The sequence below is a fragment of the Notechis scutatus genome, chromosome 4, assembly GCF_049901735.1.
Source record: "Notechis scutatus isolate UNSWTSFEM ecotype Mainland chromosome 4, rNotScu1.2, whole genome shotgun sequence".
NCBI lineage: Eukaryota > Metazoa > Chordata > Lepidosauria > Squamata > Elapidae > Notechis > Notechis scutatus.
In genome coordinates, this window is record NC_142012.1 from 132,483,506 (window position 1) to 132,500,706 (window position 17,201).

The 17,201-nt window shown below is 38.2% G+C and overlaps 2 protein-coding genes across 5 annotated transcripts in view; one reads left to right on the forward strand and one right to left on the reverse strand.

The window, feature by feature from the left end:
- The window catches only part of CAB39 (calcium binding protein 39), a 33,555-nt gene extending 17,123 nt beyond the window's left edge, over positions 1–16,432 (reverse strand). The window contains exons 1-2 of one of the 3 annotated variants that reach the window (XM_026695062.2): positions 16,238–16,432; positions 3,389–3,547 (exon numbers count right to left, since the gene is read on the reverse strand). In XM_026695062.2, the coding sequence (XP_026550847.1) occupies positions 3,389–3,502 (114 nt within the window). In that variant the 5' untranslated portion in view covers positions 3,503–3,547; positions 16,238–16,432. Of the gene's footprint in view, positions 1–3,388; positions 3,548–15,903 lie in introns of all 3 variants that reach the window. The other 2 variants (XM_087964985.1, XM_026695070.2) reach the window with 2 other exon arrangements.
- Positions 16,433–16,526: 94 nt separating this feature from the next.
- The window catches only part of LOC113432857 (transcription cofactor HES-6-like), a 28,665-nt gene continuing 27,990 nt past the window's right edge, over positions 16,527–17,201 (forward strand). For both annotated transcript variants that reach the window (XM_087964987.1, XM_087964986.1), the window contains exon 1: positions 16,527–16,666. The gene's annotated coding sequence lies outside the window, so the exon portion shown is untranslated. The remainder of the gene's footprint in view (positions 16,667–17,201) is intronic.

A 17,201-nucleotide genomic window follows, 5' to 3' on the forward strand; every position in this document is an offset into this window, starting at 1 on the left:
TATGCAACTATTTAGGATTCTGCTCCCAAAATTCCAAGAAAAGGCTTCTCCTTCGAAGGATATAATTGAAACCAAAAACAAAAAAGGCCTTGTCTTTTGCTTATTATGTTCAAGTTGGGATACCAGCTCGTCTCTAAGCTAGACTCAAACTATAGTTTGTTCTTAGCTTCTGTTCAAACAATTTGGAGGAAAACTGCCTAAGAAATTACACTGCATAAAAATTGTACACATGCATCCTTTGTATACCTTTTTTTAACTGTGAATTACCATGAGAAAATCAGGGGAGTGCAATATTGTTATATGACTACATTCTGAATTATAAATTTGAAAAAGTAAAATGACCTCTGCTCATTTCCCCTGCTGCATATATACAGGAAAAATATGCTTAATCATTTAAATTGTTTTCCCAGTGCAACAAGTTTTGCATGCAATCCGTACTTCATAAAGTATGGTAAATTTAAATTTCAGTGAAGTTTATTAGCTTTTATACTGTTTCAATCATGTAAATTTTGGCAGTATACATATAAAGCACAGATAATAAAATGCATATAAAATTAAAAACAATTCAACAAAATATTTAAAGAATAACATATAATTATATGTTTTTAATTCTGAAAACTATTATTTTATTATAATTCTATCTTCACTAGATAGAAAAACGTGTGTGTGTGTGTGTAATGTTAGCTATCTCCTAAAATAATTCCTTTAAAAATCCATTTGTCTTTATGTGATTAAGTGGTCATACCAGAATACTTTTCATAATAAGGAAAATGGGAAAATAGATTTTCTCTGCTTTCCAAAATTGAAGCAGGAAATGGAGGAAAATTCTGCCCTCAGATTGTGAAGCTCTTAAACTAAGAAATAGAATTCTTAGTTAAGGAGAAGCCAGAAAGATTACTTTCTTCTTTTAATCAACCATTCCTCCTTCTGAAAAGTGAAAGAGGATACGGGTAGTCCTTGACTTATGACCACAAATGGGACCAAATTTCAGTTGTAAATTGTTGTGGTCATAAGTCAAGGGACTCACATGACTGGACCCAATTTACAGACTTGTGGCAGTTATTATATAAATCATGCAATCATAAATCTGAATCATTATGTAAATCCATTCTCCCAAAGCTTATGTGATCGCAAGTAGGGAAGAAAGGTTAGGAGTGCTTTATGGGCTGTTGTAACTTTGAGTGATCATTAAATGACTGTTCATAAACTGAGGACTACTTTTATTGTAGAAACATATTTTAAGTGAGAACCACATGTGAAAGATTCTAGGCCTAAGTCAAAGGTACTGCAATTTAAATATTGCATTATGGCAACGAAATCTCCCTTCATCACTTCTAGGCCAGGGGTCTGCAACCTTAAACACTCAAAAAGCTACTTGGGCTTGTTTCCCACAGAAAACACAGGGAGCCATAAAACCTGGATAAGCATGGCCAACTCAACATCACTCATTCCCACCCAATCACATGACCCTCAGCCACGCCTACCCCGGTTTTGTTGCTCCCCGTGTTTTCTTTCTGTCTCTCTCTCTCTCTCCTTCCCTCCGTCTAATCTTTCTCTTTCTCATCTCTCTTTTTCTCTATCTCCCTCCCTTCTTCTCATCCTTCTCTTTTTCTCATCTCTCTCTTTTTCTATTTCCCTCTCATCCCCCCCTTCTTTCTCTGTCTTTCTCTCGCTCGCTCTCTCCCACCCTTCCTCCCTCCCACTCCCCACCTCCACTTCCCAACCCACATACCCAGGGAATAACTGTAAGGAAATTCGACCACATTCTCTCTATCTCTGGAAAAATACAAAAATTAACCTTCCATTGCAAAAGGAGTGACTGTCAGACTGTCACCGCACGCACTTCAGAGAAGCATCATCCCAAGCAGCAGTACACTCACACACACACACACGCATATGCATCCTGCAACTCGGTGCAAAGTAGCTGGAATATATAATCCCTGGGCACCCCCAAAAGATGCTTGGCAGGCAAAGTATGGGGATGAACCCCCCCATCACCAAGGCAGCGTCTGCTGAATCCTTGCAAAACTGGGCAAGGCAGAGAGAGGAGAGCAGACAGAGCCAAATCGAGCTGCATCTGTCTCCCTCTCTCTGTTTCTCTCTTGCTGCCTGAATGATGAGAAACGGCAGGCAGCTACTTCCAGCTTTGTTGTTGCTGGACATGTGACCTCCTCTCCGCCCAGAGGGGGGGAGGGAAAGGGAGAAATGAGATGAGAGGGAGATAGAAAGAAAAAGAGAAAGAGAGATGAGAGGGCCAGGTTTGCATTGTAATGGGCTCCAGAAGGGGATCCAGGATTCCCCGCACTGTGAAGCGCACTTTCGCTGTGCTGCGCAAAAGAGGAATTGGGTCTTTCCCCCCGCCCCATGATAAAGGAAAGCCAGCTGGGCTTCTCCTTCCCTGCTACAATTGCCCCTTTCCTCCCACTCAATCCTACTTCCGGACAGAGGAGCGTGCACTGGACATGCGTGTTTGCGACTATGTCAGAGTGCATCTTCTGACCATCATCCACAATTCTCCGCGCTCCTCCAGGCCTGGTGGCCATCTCCCACTGGTCTGTTGTGCTCGGCGGGGGAGAGGAGCACTTCCCCATGCCGCCCTTCTTTCTCTTGGGCCCGCTGACAAGGGAGGAAGGCCAGGCTTGGGGGATGGCCCACACTCCGCAAGATCTTCCTCTGCCATTCTCTCCCAGCCCTCTTTGCTGGCGGCAACAGCAAATGTACCGCAACGAAAGCAGAATGCTGTTGCCGCACAAAGGCAAGTGCAGGGGCACTTTGCTCCTGCACTAAGGCTCTGGCCATGCCACTGCCATGACAGGGCATTGGCTCTTTCATCCTTCTGCTGTAACCAGGTCACAGGGAGCCGCAGCTGAGGGCCCAAAGAGCAGCATGCGGTTCAGGGGCCACAGGTTGCCGATCCCCGTTCTAGGTATTTAGTCCAGGGAAATGTTTTATGAACATAAAGTTACCATTTCAACTGAGAAGTGTATTAGTCAGACAAGGATTCTGATAGATTAATAAACTATTGATAATTAGTAACAGTGGGGTATAAACTAAAAAAAAATCAGGTGACAGTGAAATCACAGACAGGAAAGCAAGGAAAGTTTTTGCTGAAAATTTTTTTAGATGTTCTTTTATCTGGGAACAGAGAAAAGTTTCCAAGAGAAAATATAAATGCCTGATAACAAATTAGTAAGGGTTGGAAAAACTTCAACAGCAGTACATTTCCCATGTAATATCCAGAAAAGCTGCTACAAAGGCTATAATCATTATTTGCCAAAAATAAAACAACAAATGCTGCTGCTGAGGATTAACAAAAATGCTTGGGAAAATTTGTACTGTTAAACAATCCTTCCAGGATAGGTCCATAAAAAGAAAATGTAAAGTTTACCTTTTCTACCTTCTTGTCAGAAATATCTTGTTTTTCTAGAACTGCCATGCTTTCTTTCAAATTCTTCACTATGTCTGCAGGAGACTTGTGTGATTTGCCAAAGGGAAATGGCATCCTTGCAAACTACAAGTGTCTTTTCTTCTAAAAGTCTTCTTTTGCCTGAAAATTAAGAAGGGAGAGAGTTAATAGTAAAGAAAGCATATATTACCTGGATACAAAAAAGTGGTCATCATAACGTTTGTTAGAATTGAGCCTGATATTTTCAGCTTCAAATTAAAGCAGAACACTGAAGTAAATGCACAGAGTATATCAGTATAACTTTAATTCTATAGAAATTAGCATTCTCTATAAAAATTAGAATTTATCCTTCCAAATTAATTAATTTTCAAATTAATATTTTACAGGAACTAAACCGTTTCTGACTTTTATGTAATATTTTGGGAAATAAACTTCCCCAAAACCACTTGCAGACCAAACTACAGATCAGGAGCATCTTAAATATGCAAAATATTATCTGCATAGAACAGGGTTCCCTAAACCCCAGGCTGTGGACGAGCACCGGTCTGTGGCCCATCAGGAACTGGGGCAATGCAAGCAAGCAAAGCCCAATCTATGCATGCACAGGATACAGGCAGTGAGCAAAACTACGTCTTCCTGGCCCACAGAAAAACCACCCTCCATGGAACCAGTCCCTGACACCCAAAAGGTTGGGGGCAGCTGGTATAGAACACTTCTACACAATTTTTGCAGTTTGCTTTTTCAATTTTATAAAATATGCAGGTGGCAACTCCTGTCCAAAATGTATCTGTTTTAGAAACTAAGCAGGATCAGGCTTCATTAGTAGCTGAGCAAGACAATTCCAGAGAATATCAGGTCTGGAGGCATGACTGGTAAGTCAAAAAAGTCATCCTGGGAGAAGGCAATGGAAAGTCACTTCCATATTGTTGCTGAAAAGATACATTATCTGTAAGGTTATCGGCATAGGAATCAAGTTTAACCTGAATTTATTTAATTAATATTTCAGCATCCAAGTAGGTGAAAGGGCTATTTAATAATTAATCCCTTAAGTTCCTTTATGACTGGGCTTTCAGAGGAATCTGTTGGATAAAAAGGAACAAAACAGCCTTTTCTTCAAAAAAGCTAAGGGGCTGTTTACAAAAAACGCTTGGTGAAGCTAAGGTTACATAGCTGCCCCGTGAAATGTAGTCAGGAAGAATAACGTAACAAATCTCAACCAACATGGTTAAGGCTGGCTGGGAACATTTGGAGGTGGAATTCAATTTCCAGAGGAATTCAGTTTGGTGGGCTACTTGTATTCAAATTCCACGGAGCAATTTAAATCAGGGGAGGGGATGGGGCTGAGGAGGCAGGCCGAGGCGCTCCTGAACTTGGTGGTTTTTGCTGGCAGCGTTTTATTACCCGACTAGGTAACAACATCAGATGTTACCTAGTCAGGTAATGAACGATCTGCAAGCAAACTACAAACTTCAGTTCTCTCCCCGGTCCTTGAAAAAATGTTTCTGCTTGAAACCGGTCCCTGGTACAAAAAGGTTGGGGACCACTGATTTAAATGATATAATAATATAGAGTAGAAGAAATAATTATTAGAAACAAATGTAAACAATAAAATGTTAACAAAATATCATTTAAAATGAAGGCTAAATGAATGGGAAATTCACAGAGGTCTCTGAATGTAGAAAAGCATTCTTGAACATTAGATTGAGTTCATAGCATTAGATTATTGGGTACATAGCAAAATGAATATTAAAATATTCTAATTAAATAGTATAATTTTTAATACTGGAAAAATACCTGTTCCAAGTCATCTGTTACTATTTCTCAAATACTATATGAGACATGCCAATACCACGCATAATGATATGTATTTGCAAATGTTTTTCATTATTAAGCAACTAGTTTTAGATTCTTTGTTTTTATGAATGACAGAACAAGGGTCCCATCGCCTCCACTATCCTGCATTCCAAGCTCCCACTATATTCAGCTGACCAAAACTGCCTTCTGCTGCTGAGGCCAGCCTAGTCCTATCCCAAGGCAGCTGTTGGCTGCATCAGGCCTTCTTCCCAAATCTGACTGTACCATTCTCCAAATAGTACACCCCACTTTTGCAGTGCTTCTTAAGACTTCAGCAGCTTTCCAAAGGTTTTCTGTAAAGCAACGGCAACCAGCTAAGGCCTGTTGCCCAGGGGTTCTGCTGAACAGGGAAGCAAAAAAGGGCAAAGGGCAAAGATGAGGGTGGAGCTTGGGGAAGCTAGGTGGAAAGGAGAAGTTGAAGCACCCTGAGTCATAAGACATAAGTGCAGATGCGCACTCAAATGTTGATTGTGGGACCATGGCAACAAGCTGCAACTTCAAGAACTTGGCATAAGTAAACATTCATTCAGCACTGCTGTAATTTTTGAACAGTTGCTGAACAAATAGAATTAACTCAAGGACTACTTGTATCAGATAGCCACAATTAATTAAAAAGTTTCTAAAAATAAACATATACAAGAGTCTAAATTTTAATCATATTCAAACAGTGGATGGCTATTTTGGCTAATACTCAGATCTTAAAGAATGCTAACTGGGATTTTAAAATAAATGGTACACCAATTCCCTACTTCTTTGTCATATGTAGAACAATTCTGAAAAGTAAGAGTTAAGATAAATTTGTTTCCTGTCCATTTCCAGTTCTCCAACTGTAAAATTTAAGGCAAGTCCTGCCTGCAGGCTATAATGTTTTGAATATGATTTCATCCAGGAGGCAAATCAGGAGTGACCAATCATTCTGAAAGCTAAAAAGCACAAAACTCAATGAACTAGTCATACATACTAAGTAGGCATTTAATCGTTTTACATCCTCTTACTCCAAGAGATAGCTAGTATCAAACTTCAGGTAGCTTTTCTTGGTGACATAAAACCTTTAAAGCCTACTTATTTTCAGAAAGGGAGTTCCGCTGTGTGGTATCATATAATGTTGATAGGGCAAGAAGAATTAACTTGGCAGTTTTAACACATTTCATAATCACCAATAATTTAACAGATGAAAACTACTTAAATACCAGCAAAAGGTTTATTCTAACAAAAGCAACATAATTTTACAGACACCTACCCAAATTCCCACTTTCCCTGAAGTCGTGATTCTAGAATTTCTGCAGCTGAACTTTGTTCAGAAAGGGAATGTGTACCTTTCTTTTAAATTAAGGCTGTTGTTCATTACTTAGGAGTGAGCAGATGAACACATTTTACTTAAGAGAATACACATATAGGACTGTATGATCAACTAGTTTCTTTTAATCAAAGATTACAAATTAAAATGTATTTTTCCTAAAGAATGACTGCATTTGGCTTTGTATGATGGTTGGGTCTTAGGATCATGTGATCACCGTTCGTTACTTTCCCAGCTAGCTTCCAATAAGGAAAGTCAATCGGGGAAGCTGGATGAACTTAACAACCACATGATTCACTTAACAACTACAGTGTCACTTAACAACCATGGCAAAAAAGTTGTAAAATAGGATGTAACTCACTTAACCCACCACATCGCTTAGCAACAGAAATTCTCAACCCAATTGTGGTTGTAAGTCAAGGACTACCTGTACAACCTGTACTCGAAGTTATGGCCACTGTAGTGCCCTGTGATCATGTGATAAAAATTCAGGTACTTAACCAGTCCTTATAAATAAGCACAGGGCCACTGCAACTGCCCCACCCATCTATCTTTCCCACTCAATTTGCTCCAGAGTCCTTTGGGCCTAGCTAAGTAGCCACAGATCTTTGGCTTGCCTCCTGCCCAGGTGAATTGGGATATTTAATAAATTCTGTCAAAGCCCAAAGTCATCATTTAAAGAGCTTGATCATGCCACCTTTTTAAATTGATTTTTAAACACAACGCAATTGATAAGACATGCCTAAAATGAATTTATAATCAATATAACACTGAATTGAGTAAGCTTGGTTATATTCTAAAATCATGAAGGACATGATTTTCAATCTAAGAATTCAGGGCTAATTATTTCTGTTAGAAAAATTCCAAATTAGCATGCTTCCAAGACACGTGGCATCATTAAACTATAAAGACACCTAAGGTGAAATGTTCTGAAATTGATGGGCAGAAATGTACACATTACACCACTCAATAGCTAAAAGCAGCTATTAGTCTAGATTTAAATGTTAACTGGCAGGTGGCAATGCTGACACAATGATAGTATTCATGGTGATCACATGACAATACTGGCAAAGATACAGTTCCTTGCATTGTTTTTCATTCAGTAATACATGTAAACCCAAAACAAGTAACTTTGATCCCGAAACAAACACACTTGAGATATCAGTATAATGCACAATAAAGAAGAATAGAAGCTTGTTCATGTATTCTCTACCTAATTGCTAATATAAGAAATACCGATAATGTTCAACAAGAAAAAAGTATTTAGCCCTTATAAAAAGACATAAGGCATAAGTTCTAAGTCACTTTATTCAATAACTGCCATCATCAAGTGCCACCACACCAACCTCTTTGGTTTGTTATGTATAATACACGTACTGATAGAATAAAAGAAGCAGTTTGTAGAACCAGAAATATAAGGGTCCATTTAAAACATGAAATTCAACTAACTGGACACTATAGCCTATTTCCAGATTACACAATGGATCTGTTCCATGAATCCTTGCATAAATTGTTTTTCATGTACCCTTGATCATACACTGTGCGTATATGCATAAAAATGATGGCTATTATTATTGTACCCCTTGTGCAATACCATAATTAATAAGGACTTCAGAGAGGGGCGTGGTTTTATGCCTTCAAATCAAACTTGACTCCTGGAGATTGCCTGGACAAATCCTTGCAATTTTCTTGGCAAGATTTTGGAAGTAGTTTGCCACTGCCTCCTTTCTAGGGCTGAGAAAGTGTGTCTGGCTCAAGGTCATCCAGCTGGCTTTGTGTCTAAGGCAGGCCTAACATTCACAATCTTCCAGTTTCTAGCTTGGTGCCTACACCAAATAAAGACTTGTACATGGTTTAAAATTATAATTAATACACTATCATTACATAGATTAATGGCAATGCACTCAAAGTCCATTTTGTATTTGTTATCCTTTGCATGGGGTACCGTATGTAAATACCAACCATTAAAGTATTTCTATTAAATATTTCCACAAGCATGCTGACATTTTTTCATTACATTCATTAATCAAACAACAATTTTAATTATCATGTTACTCTGCTTTGAAGGATAATACCTAGAGAACCCAAAAGTTATTAATATGATTCTGGGAAGCTTTAGTTCAATGACAATTCGATAGAATTATTCCTTCAACTTGAATCAACAATGTAATTAAATATATGAAATTGTATCAAGTGCTTTCAAATCAATTCAACGAAGTAAAATAATTTTCTGCCTAATCAATGTGCCTGTCAAGTCTTTTTCACAATTTCAAATCTTGAGTAACATGGAAAAAACCTAGCAATTACCCTACCATAATATAAGCACAACTTTATTATGTTATACTCCCCATTTTAATTCATTTTAAAAATAAAAGAACTGTAGGATTTTATAACACAGGTCTAAGTGACATTAAAAGCAAATATATTATTTTTTTATATTGCCTGAATTAATATAAGTTAACTTTGAGTGATTTATTCACACATAATTGAATGAAATCTCATTGATAATATAAGTAATATAACTTTTGCTAATGAAAATTTTATGCACATATTGCAAGCTGATTGAAGAGGTTCTTTAAAATATGAGATGATCTTTAGTCAACTTTTTTATAACCTAACAATTTAATGACATTTGTACATAAAAATCCACCGTACCTGAAAACCCATGTCAAAACTTGTAGCAAAAATACAAATACAGGTAGTCTTCAACTTGCAAGCGTTTCTTTAGCAAAGTTACAATAGCACTGAAAGAAATGACTTACAAGAGGTCCTTGCACATATATGATTACTGCAGCATCACTACAATCATGTGGTTACGGTATCCTGGCCTAATGTGATCATCATTTACAATCTTCCGAGCTGGCTTCCAATAAGCACAGTCAGTGGGGAAAAACAGTTTTGCTTAAGAGCATGCAATTCATTTTAACAGCTGCACTTAACAACCATGGTAAAAAAAATCATGTATGACTCATTTAACAACTGCCTTGCTTAGTAATGGAAATTCTGGTCTCAATTAGTGTCATAAGTCAAGGACCTGTATTTACAAATTGTACTGCTTCACAGCTGGGAAAATTTAATTTCCGCTAGCAATATAAAATATTTCATGCACATTTCAATCCTGAAATGATAAAGAAAAGGAATGTTCCTCATGTTTAGTACCAGAAAGACTGTGGGGGGGGGGGATACAAAATGTAGTCTGCAGGATTTGGGTTTGGCTAATCTAAAGAAAAGAAGAATTAGCAGTATTCCAGTATTTGAGGGCTGCCACAAAGAAGAGGGGGTCAAATTATTCTACCAAGCACCAGAAGGCAAGACAAGAAACAATGGATGGAAACTAATCAGAGAGAAGCAACCTGAAATTAAGGAGAAACTTCCTAACAGTGATGTGTGTTTGCCTTCAGAAATTGTGGGCGCTCCATTATTGGGTTTTTTTTTCAAAGAGACTAGACAGTCACTTATCTGAAATGGTCTAAGTCTCCTGCTAGAGCAGGGGACTGGGCTAGAAGACCTCCAAGGTCCCTTCCAGCTTATTCTATTTCATTCCATTCCATTCTCTATAACTGTACTTTATTCCAATGCTCACAGTGCAATATGAAAAGACTATTCTATAATTGTGGACATTATACAATTATTTGATTCATATTTAGCATGGAGGAGGTGAAGAAGAATATAAGGCGACAGTTCTGTACTAAATGCAGATGGAATGTATATACCACTATTTTAGCACACAAAAAGGCTACTTGAGTTTTTCATGACAGAGAGGATGCCATAAATTCCACACTATTTCAATATTTTGTTATTTTAAAATGTATGTGCCCAAATTAGATAGATTGCTTCAAAAACACTCATTGTAACTGATTTACAAAGCACATCAGTTTAGCTTCCCCAGACACTGTGGAGCTAGAAATGTAAGTTGCAAAAAGCATTAGTTTCAAAAGAAAATTATGCATGACAAAACTTCATTTGCAATCATGAAATCTAATGATTCAAAATGTTTTGGTTGCCTATGGCAAACAATTGCCCCTACCTAACAGCTGCATCATACTAATACAATATCACAACTATTGGCACCATAAATGGAACTGCTGCTGTGCAAAGTACAAAAGTGCTACCATGCTACATTGACAAATCTATCTCTGGATAACCTGACTGTACTAACAAACCAAACTGGGTACCATTTCAAATAGTCTCCTATGAGAAATATGTTGTGGGGAAAGGGGAACAGAAAATCTGGACAATTGAGCCTTCGCCTATATAAGTATACATTTCTGGCCTATATAAGTATACATTTTCAACACTTTTCAAATTTTCAAACTCTTTCAAATAAATATTAAAATAATTGACTGTTACTGAAATAGTTTTGTATTCCCAATGCATGTGGAACAATAATGCAGCTTTTGAAATAGTGGTATAATTGCCATTATAATTAATGTAATGTATGGATAATTAAATCCTTTAGAAAATCTGAAGCAATTTTGTAAGATGTAAATATCCTTATTTTTGCCACTTAAGGAATGGTTCTAATCAATAATCTACAACTGATGTCTAATGCTTTATAATAGCAATTATATAAGCTATGTTCAAATGCTTAACTATTGATGGCCAATCTAAAGAGCCATAAGTATACAGGCGAAAGACATTTAGAGAGGAACACAAAGGCTTACATGTAACTGCCCAATTTACAGTGTAGACAAAAATGAAAAGAAGTTATGTATCTCATAATTGCCACATTTAGAATATAAGATTGCCAGTATTAAAACTTAGATACAGGAGTTATTTCTATTCAAAGATTTGAAAATCTACTGAATAAAGCATCTGTGAGAATAGTCATGACTTTCAAACCAATCTTTTAACTCACTGGTTTATAAGTCATCAACTCAGTGTCAACCTGGGATGGGATGTTACTGGCTCGGCCCGGTTCTATAGAACCGGTAGCTCCGAAGAGCAGCTGACATTGAACTGGTTCTCTCTGAAGATCTTCTTTTCTTCGGTTGGGCCCACGCACCCTCCTTGGCTCTAAACTGTCCTTTATTCTTACCTTAGTTGCTTTGCACAGCACAGCTGAGTGTCACACGTCAGCAGGAGATGTGATGGCTTGCAGGAGAAGTTGTTTTGCAAGTACTATGCACATGCGTGCAGCTCACCGAACTAGTTGTTATGCTGGTAGGATCCCACCCCTGGTGTCAACTCTTAGCAATGATATAATCTTCATTAGGATCTGTTCCAATGGTGTACCTATCATCATAATAACTTAGTCTACCACCCTGTTTGTCATTCTCCTTTTCTTTTTCATTATACTTTTTCCAGCATTCCCTTCTCCAGAGAGCTAGGGCTTCCACAATCAGTCAAAGTAAAGCAATTTGTGCCTTGAGTAAGACCTCTGTGATTGCTCTGCTTGATGATCCATTGGTTTGTTTCCTTGGCTGTCCATGACAGTTTCAGGAGATTTCACAAGACTAAAAATTCAGAAGAGCTAATACTCTTTCTATCGTGCTTCTTCAAATTCCAACTGCTTGTACTATTCTGATCTTTTTGACCTCTAGGCTGCCAAGGTGCAGGATACAGTGGTGGTGGGGTAGTGGACTGCAGAGCAGCCAAAAGAGCAAAGATGAGGGGAATTGAAGAGGAGACTAAACAGACAGGGCAGGAGAAGTGGGAGGTCCTGACCTAATGACAGCCAGGACTACTGAAACTGATATTGCTAAGCAGTGCCGTCACATGATGTTTTACCTGATAACATCACTTAGCCACCAAAATTCTGGTCCCAATAAGGGTTATTAAGTGAGGACTATCTGTAAAGTGGGTTTTTTAAAATCTTTTTATACATAGTATATGTAAGTAGGCATTAGAAATGTGTACCTCTCAAGATAAAGCTGCTATTACTTTTCTTGGGATTGGAAAACTGTCCAGAACTTTCATGATCTCATAAAAAAATTTGGTTTAAGGTGACATGTATGCCCATCCCACACACACCCTTGTTCCCTTCCCCACTACCTACCATTAAAAATAACCCTAACCTCAACAATTTTCTTTATTTTGGAATGATTTAAGAATCTGTAAATCAGATTGGGATTGTTTGCAAGGATAACTAATAATGCAAATATAAATTATATATTATAAATGTAATATAAAAACTACCCTATTTTGAGAAGCTAAATCAGCACTATGCTGTGTTACAAATTAAGTTGTGTCAACAAATAAAATGTAGCAGCGTAAGTTCCATCTTTTCTGTAACATTAGAAAAATGTTGTGTAGAAGATAAAAGTCACAAATTTACACTCCTGTGATTCAGTCCAGCCCCCATGAAGCAGCCCTAATATGACTGGAATTTTGTTTCTTACAAACACAACCAGGAAGGAGGTGCCAGAATTCACTAACTCACCAGGTGTTGTTTAAATTTCAACAAGAATTTATTTGCATGACTGAGTGAAAAGGCTTCTAGATATCCCACCTGTAATTGGAACTCTTCCCTGCCAAATAATTAAATTTGATTATTAAACTGTCAACTTGATCCTAAAAATCTATACTGATTCAGCTGTTATATACTGCCTTTAAATCACAATATTGCCTGATTTTACACTACCTAAATTGCTATGAAAAGTAACTATGACTAAATTCATCAAAGTGTCATGGAGCTAATATTTATTCTGTAAATATTTCCTGAAATAAAGATGCTTTATTTTGAAAGCAAGTTGTAAATCTTACTATATTTATCTTGATGTGCTTTTAACTGCTGGATTTCCCCTTAGAATAGAAATTTTAAAAGTAGATTATTTCTCGCTGGTCTTCAATTATTAATCTAAAAACAGGTGTCAATTTAATGAAAAGACCAGCACACATACTATTAACACTTCAGAATATATTTTGTTCATGAAATATGATGTAGAAATTGATCCTGGAATATATACCTACAACACTGTTGTAGTTTCTAAACCAACCAGTCAAACTTACTATCATCTTAAACAAATAGCAAAGAAGCATTACAGTTTCATTTTAAAATAAAATCAGAGATATACAGGCTACATAAGACTATATAAATCAATGTAAATTGCAAAATGAAAAGGGAAACCAGTACTCTTTACTTTCTTAAACTTCCTACACTTCTGGCAAAATGTCAAACAAAATTCTGCTACTTGCCATATGATTTAGGAGTCTTGATTTGCAAGTAAACAGCATTCATAAAATCATCATGAATACCTAGAATTTTTCTATTAAGGAAGCAATCATGGGTTTTTAAAATCAGTCAATCATGTGAGAAAGACACTTTACATTCACTGTTAGAACTTCAATTATGGAAAATTTAATTCGTCAAGTTACTGCAAATAATTATTACCGTATTCTGGTAATGTGCACACGAAGGCTGATTAAATATTTGAAAAATCTAATTCCAATATGATTTAGTAAGATGACTTCCAATTTAAAGAAATGTCTTGAAATTGTTCTCAAAGGAACAAGCTATAATAGAAATATACCTTAGGAGCTATATGTTTTAATTAGTGATGTTATTTTCACTGGACTTTAATTTTGTAGATATTAGTCTGCTCATGAATTCATGACATTACTTAAAATGCCAGTATTTCTAAAGAACTACAGAACAAGACAGATGCTAAGTAGCATTTATTAAAATAAAATTATAGTAAGAATACAATTTTAAAAATGAGTATTAAAAAGTGTCAATCATATCAGAATCAGAAGCATTCTTCCCCTCCTGAACAAACATTTTATCTTAGGAATCTAGACATTTCAGGGAGGTAGAGCATTCTTGACATAACTTTGCAGAACCAGTCATTGGCCTGTAACTAACAGTAATACATGATATAATCTCTTAAAGAGTCTTTTAACACTGAAACAGTCAGTGCATGCATTTACAATAAGCTGTTATGTGATTTCCAAAATGCATGTAATTGCAGTGAATATTTACAAGGCTATTGGAAACAATGGCTGGTATCTAAAAAGCCATACCAGGAAGGGTTTCTCAAATGTCCATTCTAAGTGCATTTTTCAAGCCCCGTGAAAAGCTGCCCCAAATGTCACCAGACAGGCATAGAGAGAGAGAGAGAGAAATACTAATAGAGAAAATAAACGCAAGCTTAATTTAAGAAACTTTATGATTGTTTAAACTTATCAAATATTTAAAACTGTTACCAAAGTATCCAATTTATGTTATTAAGTAACAATAGTGCTTTGTAGGATTCCGGGAAGAGAATCTTACCAAAGCTAACTTTCTTTTAATATTTCTTGGAATCTATTTACAAGGACATTTCATCAGAAAACAATTCAAAATGGTCAGATACTTTTCTCTATACTTTTATGACTATTCTGATTATTTTTAGAAGCAAAAAGAAAACAGCTTTACACTTTTAAACTTCTATTTTACATCCAGTAATCAGCATGGAAAGTTTTATTATCACTTTTCCACTGAAAAAGAGGAACTCATTTGATCAAGACTTACTCAGATATCACCCCGCGCTCTCTCTCAAGAAGAGAGAAATTCAATTCTCAGCTTTTAGAATCTTTTAGAATAGTCTGTAGTCCATGTTTGTAACTTCTATATGATTTGAAATACATTCATTAAACTTTATTTAAAGAAGCAATTTCATTAAGCAACACATTTTGTGAAGAACTTGATCTACAATTTCCAAACAAAAATCTACAGTGCCTTCTGTTACTCTTCATACATTACCAGGAACTGAAAAAATAAATGTCAGCTCTATGAAAACCAATACAGAAGCATGCATTTTATAAACATTAGGAAGCCAAAATTATCTAGCTTTAAAGTGCGATGAATACCCATACCAGTAGGTCAAACCAATTCACTCAAAAGAACATACCACCTAGAGTAACTTAGTACAGTAAATCACTCCTAACATCAGTAGTAACTAGTACCACGCTTAAATATTTAAAAATAATCCCAGGCCTAGAACATTTACCAAAGGAACCTAGCAATTAAGATGTGCTGCTTTTATCGATGTAGATATGTTTACCTACACCGGACCTCTCTGTGCTCAAAGGTTTTGCAAGAGAAAAGCAAATAACTTTTCATTTCTGCAGCACCACGAAACTGGACGAACAAACCTAACGAGAATCTCTTTGCCTTTCAGTTTTAAAGGCCGCATTTCCCCCCCAAAAAAACCTCACATTTCCGGATTGAATAAGGTCTCTCCTCCTTTCCTAAGCACGGAGAGGCGAGGCTCATGGGCAAAGAAAGTTTTCCTGGATCTGGTTTACATAGCTAACGATGCTCGGCTGTCCCAGCACTAAAGGGCAAGGAGAGGTCCGGGGTCGCCCAGGACCGCCTCTCTCGTTTGGACCCCCGCTTAACAGGGAATCCGGCACCGATTCCCACCTCGCAGTTCCCCGATGACGATCACGAAGATGGCTTAGAAACCCCAACTGCTGTGGGGAACGCCGGGAACAAGAAACCTGCGTCTCTTCCCTCCGCCCAACGGGGTTAAAGAGGCCATCCGCAGAGCACACCCCGCCGCCCAAGACGCGCTTCCCTCGCCTAACCCCATGACCAGCGGCTGGGAAGGCAGCGTCCTTGCCCCGCCTGGTCAGCCTAGGCCTCGAAAAGCGAAGAGGAGCGAAGGATGCTCTCGTAAGACAGGCTCCGCTCCGTTCCGCGCTGGGCTTGGTCAGCTGCGGCCCGCAAGGCCCGAGCAGACCCGACGCTTACCCACCTTCTTCCCGCGGCGAAGAGCGGCCTCGGCCTGCTGTCCCTGAAAGGTCGGCTCGCTTTCAGACCAGGCCTCAGCCGACTAAGTCGTCGGCCTCGCTGGCCCCTCCCTCGCCCCGCGGTCCTGGCTGTGCAGCGACCCGTCCCCCTTCGCCGTCGCTCTTTCTGTGCTCTTCCTTTCGCCTTCTCTTCCCTTCCCAGCCCGGCGGCGGATACTAACGACTGACGAGCAGTGGCGGGAAGGGAAAAGAAGCTCGAGCCCTCGTCGGAACGCGAGCTCGCTGCTTCCCTCTGCGGCGCGGAGGGATCAGAGCGGCCACGGTGCAGGCCGGCCGCTCTTCACGGCCGGCCAGGCGGCATTCCTGAGAATTAATTCAATGGCAAGCCGGAAGGGAAAGGCGCTGGACCTGGGCAAACTCTGCCGTGGCCTTCGGTAGTGCCAGTCACAATCTGAACTGAAATTCAAATATTTCTCGATTTTATCGATGTATTTAGCAACCATGCGCTATTTAACTATTTAATCCTGCTTCGTTTTCTGGATTTCCACAACACCCTGCACCGTAAATAACCGTGTATAGTCCGAGCTTCTTTACAGAAAGCTAGGTTAAAATAGTTTGTTCCTTGGTATGTCATGAAAAAGTATTGACTCTGTTGTTTGTCCGTGTCATATGTGGGTATATGCATACTTTTTATTTATTTATTTATTTAGTCGTGTTTATTAGTATATAGGAGGAGCTGACCCTTTGAGAGCTGTAGGCAACGAAACTTCATTTTAATGTATGCCGATTAGTGTATATTCAGAGTGACAAAAGTTATTCTAAGGTAACCCTGCTCCAACACACCAAGATTGCAGAAAGAACCTTTCTCCCATCTCAAAATTAATTGGGTTGTGCCCATGCGATACCTTTATAGCCAAGATTAATTGAACTGTGGTTTACAGAATTAACTATCTCTGTTTCTATAATGTT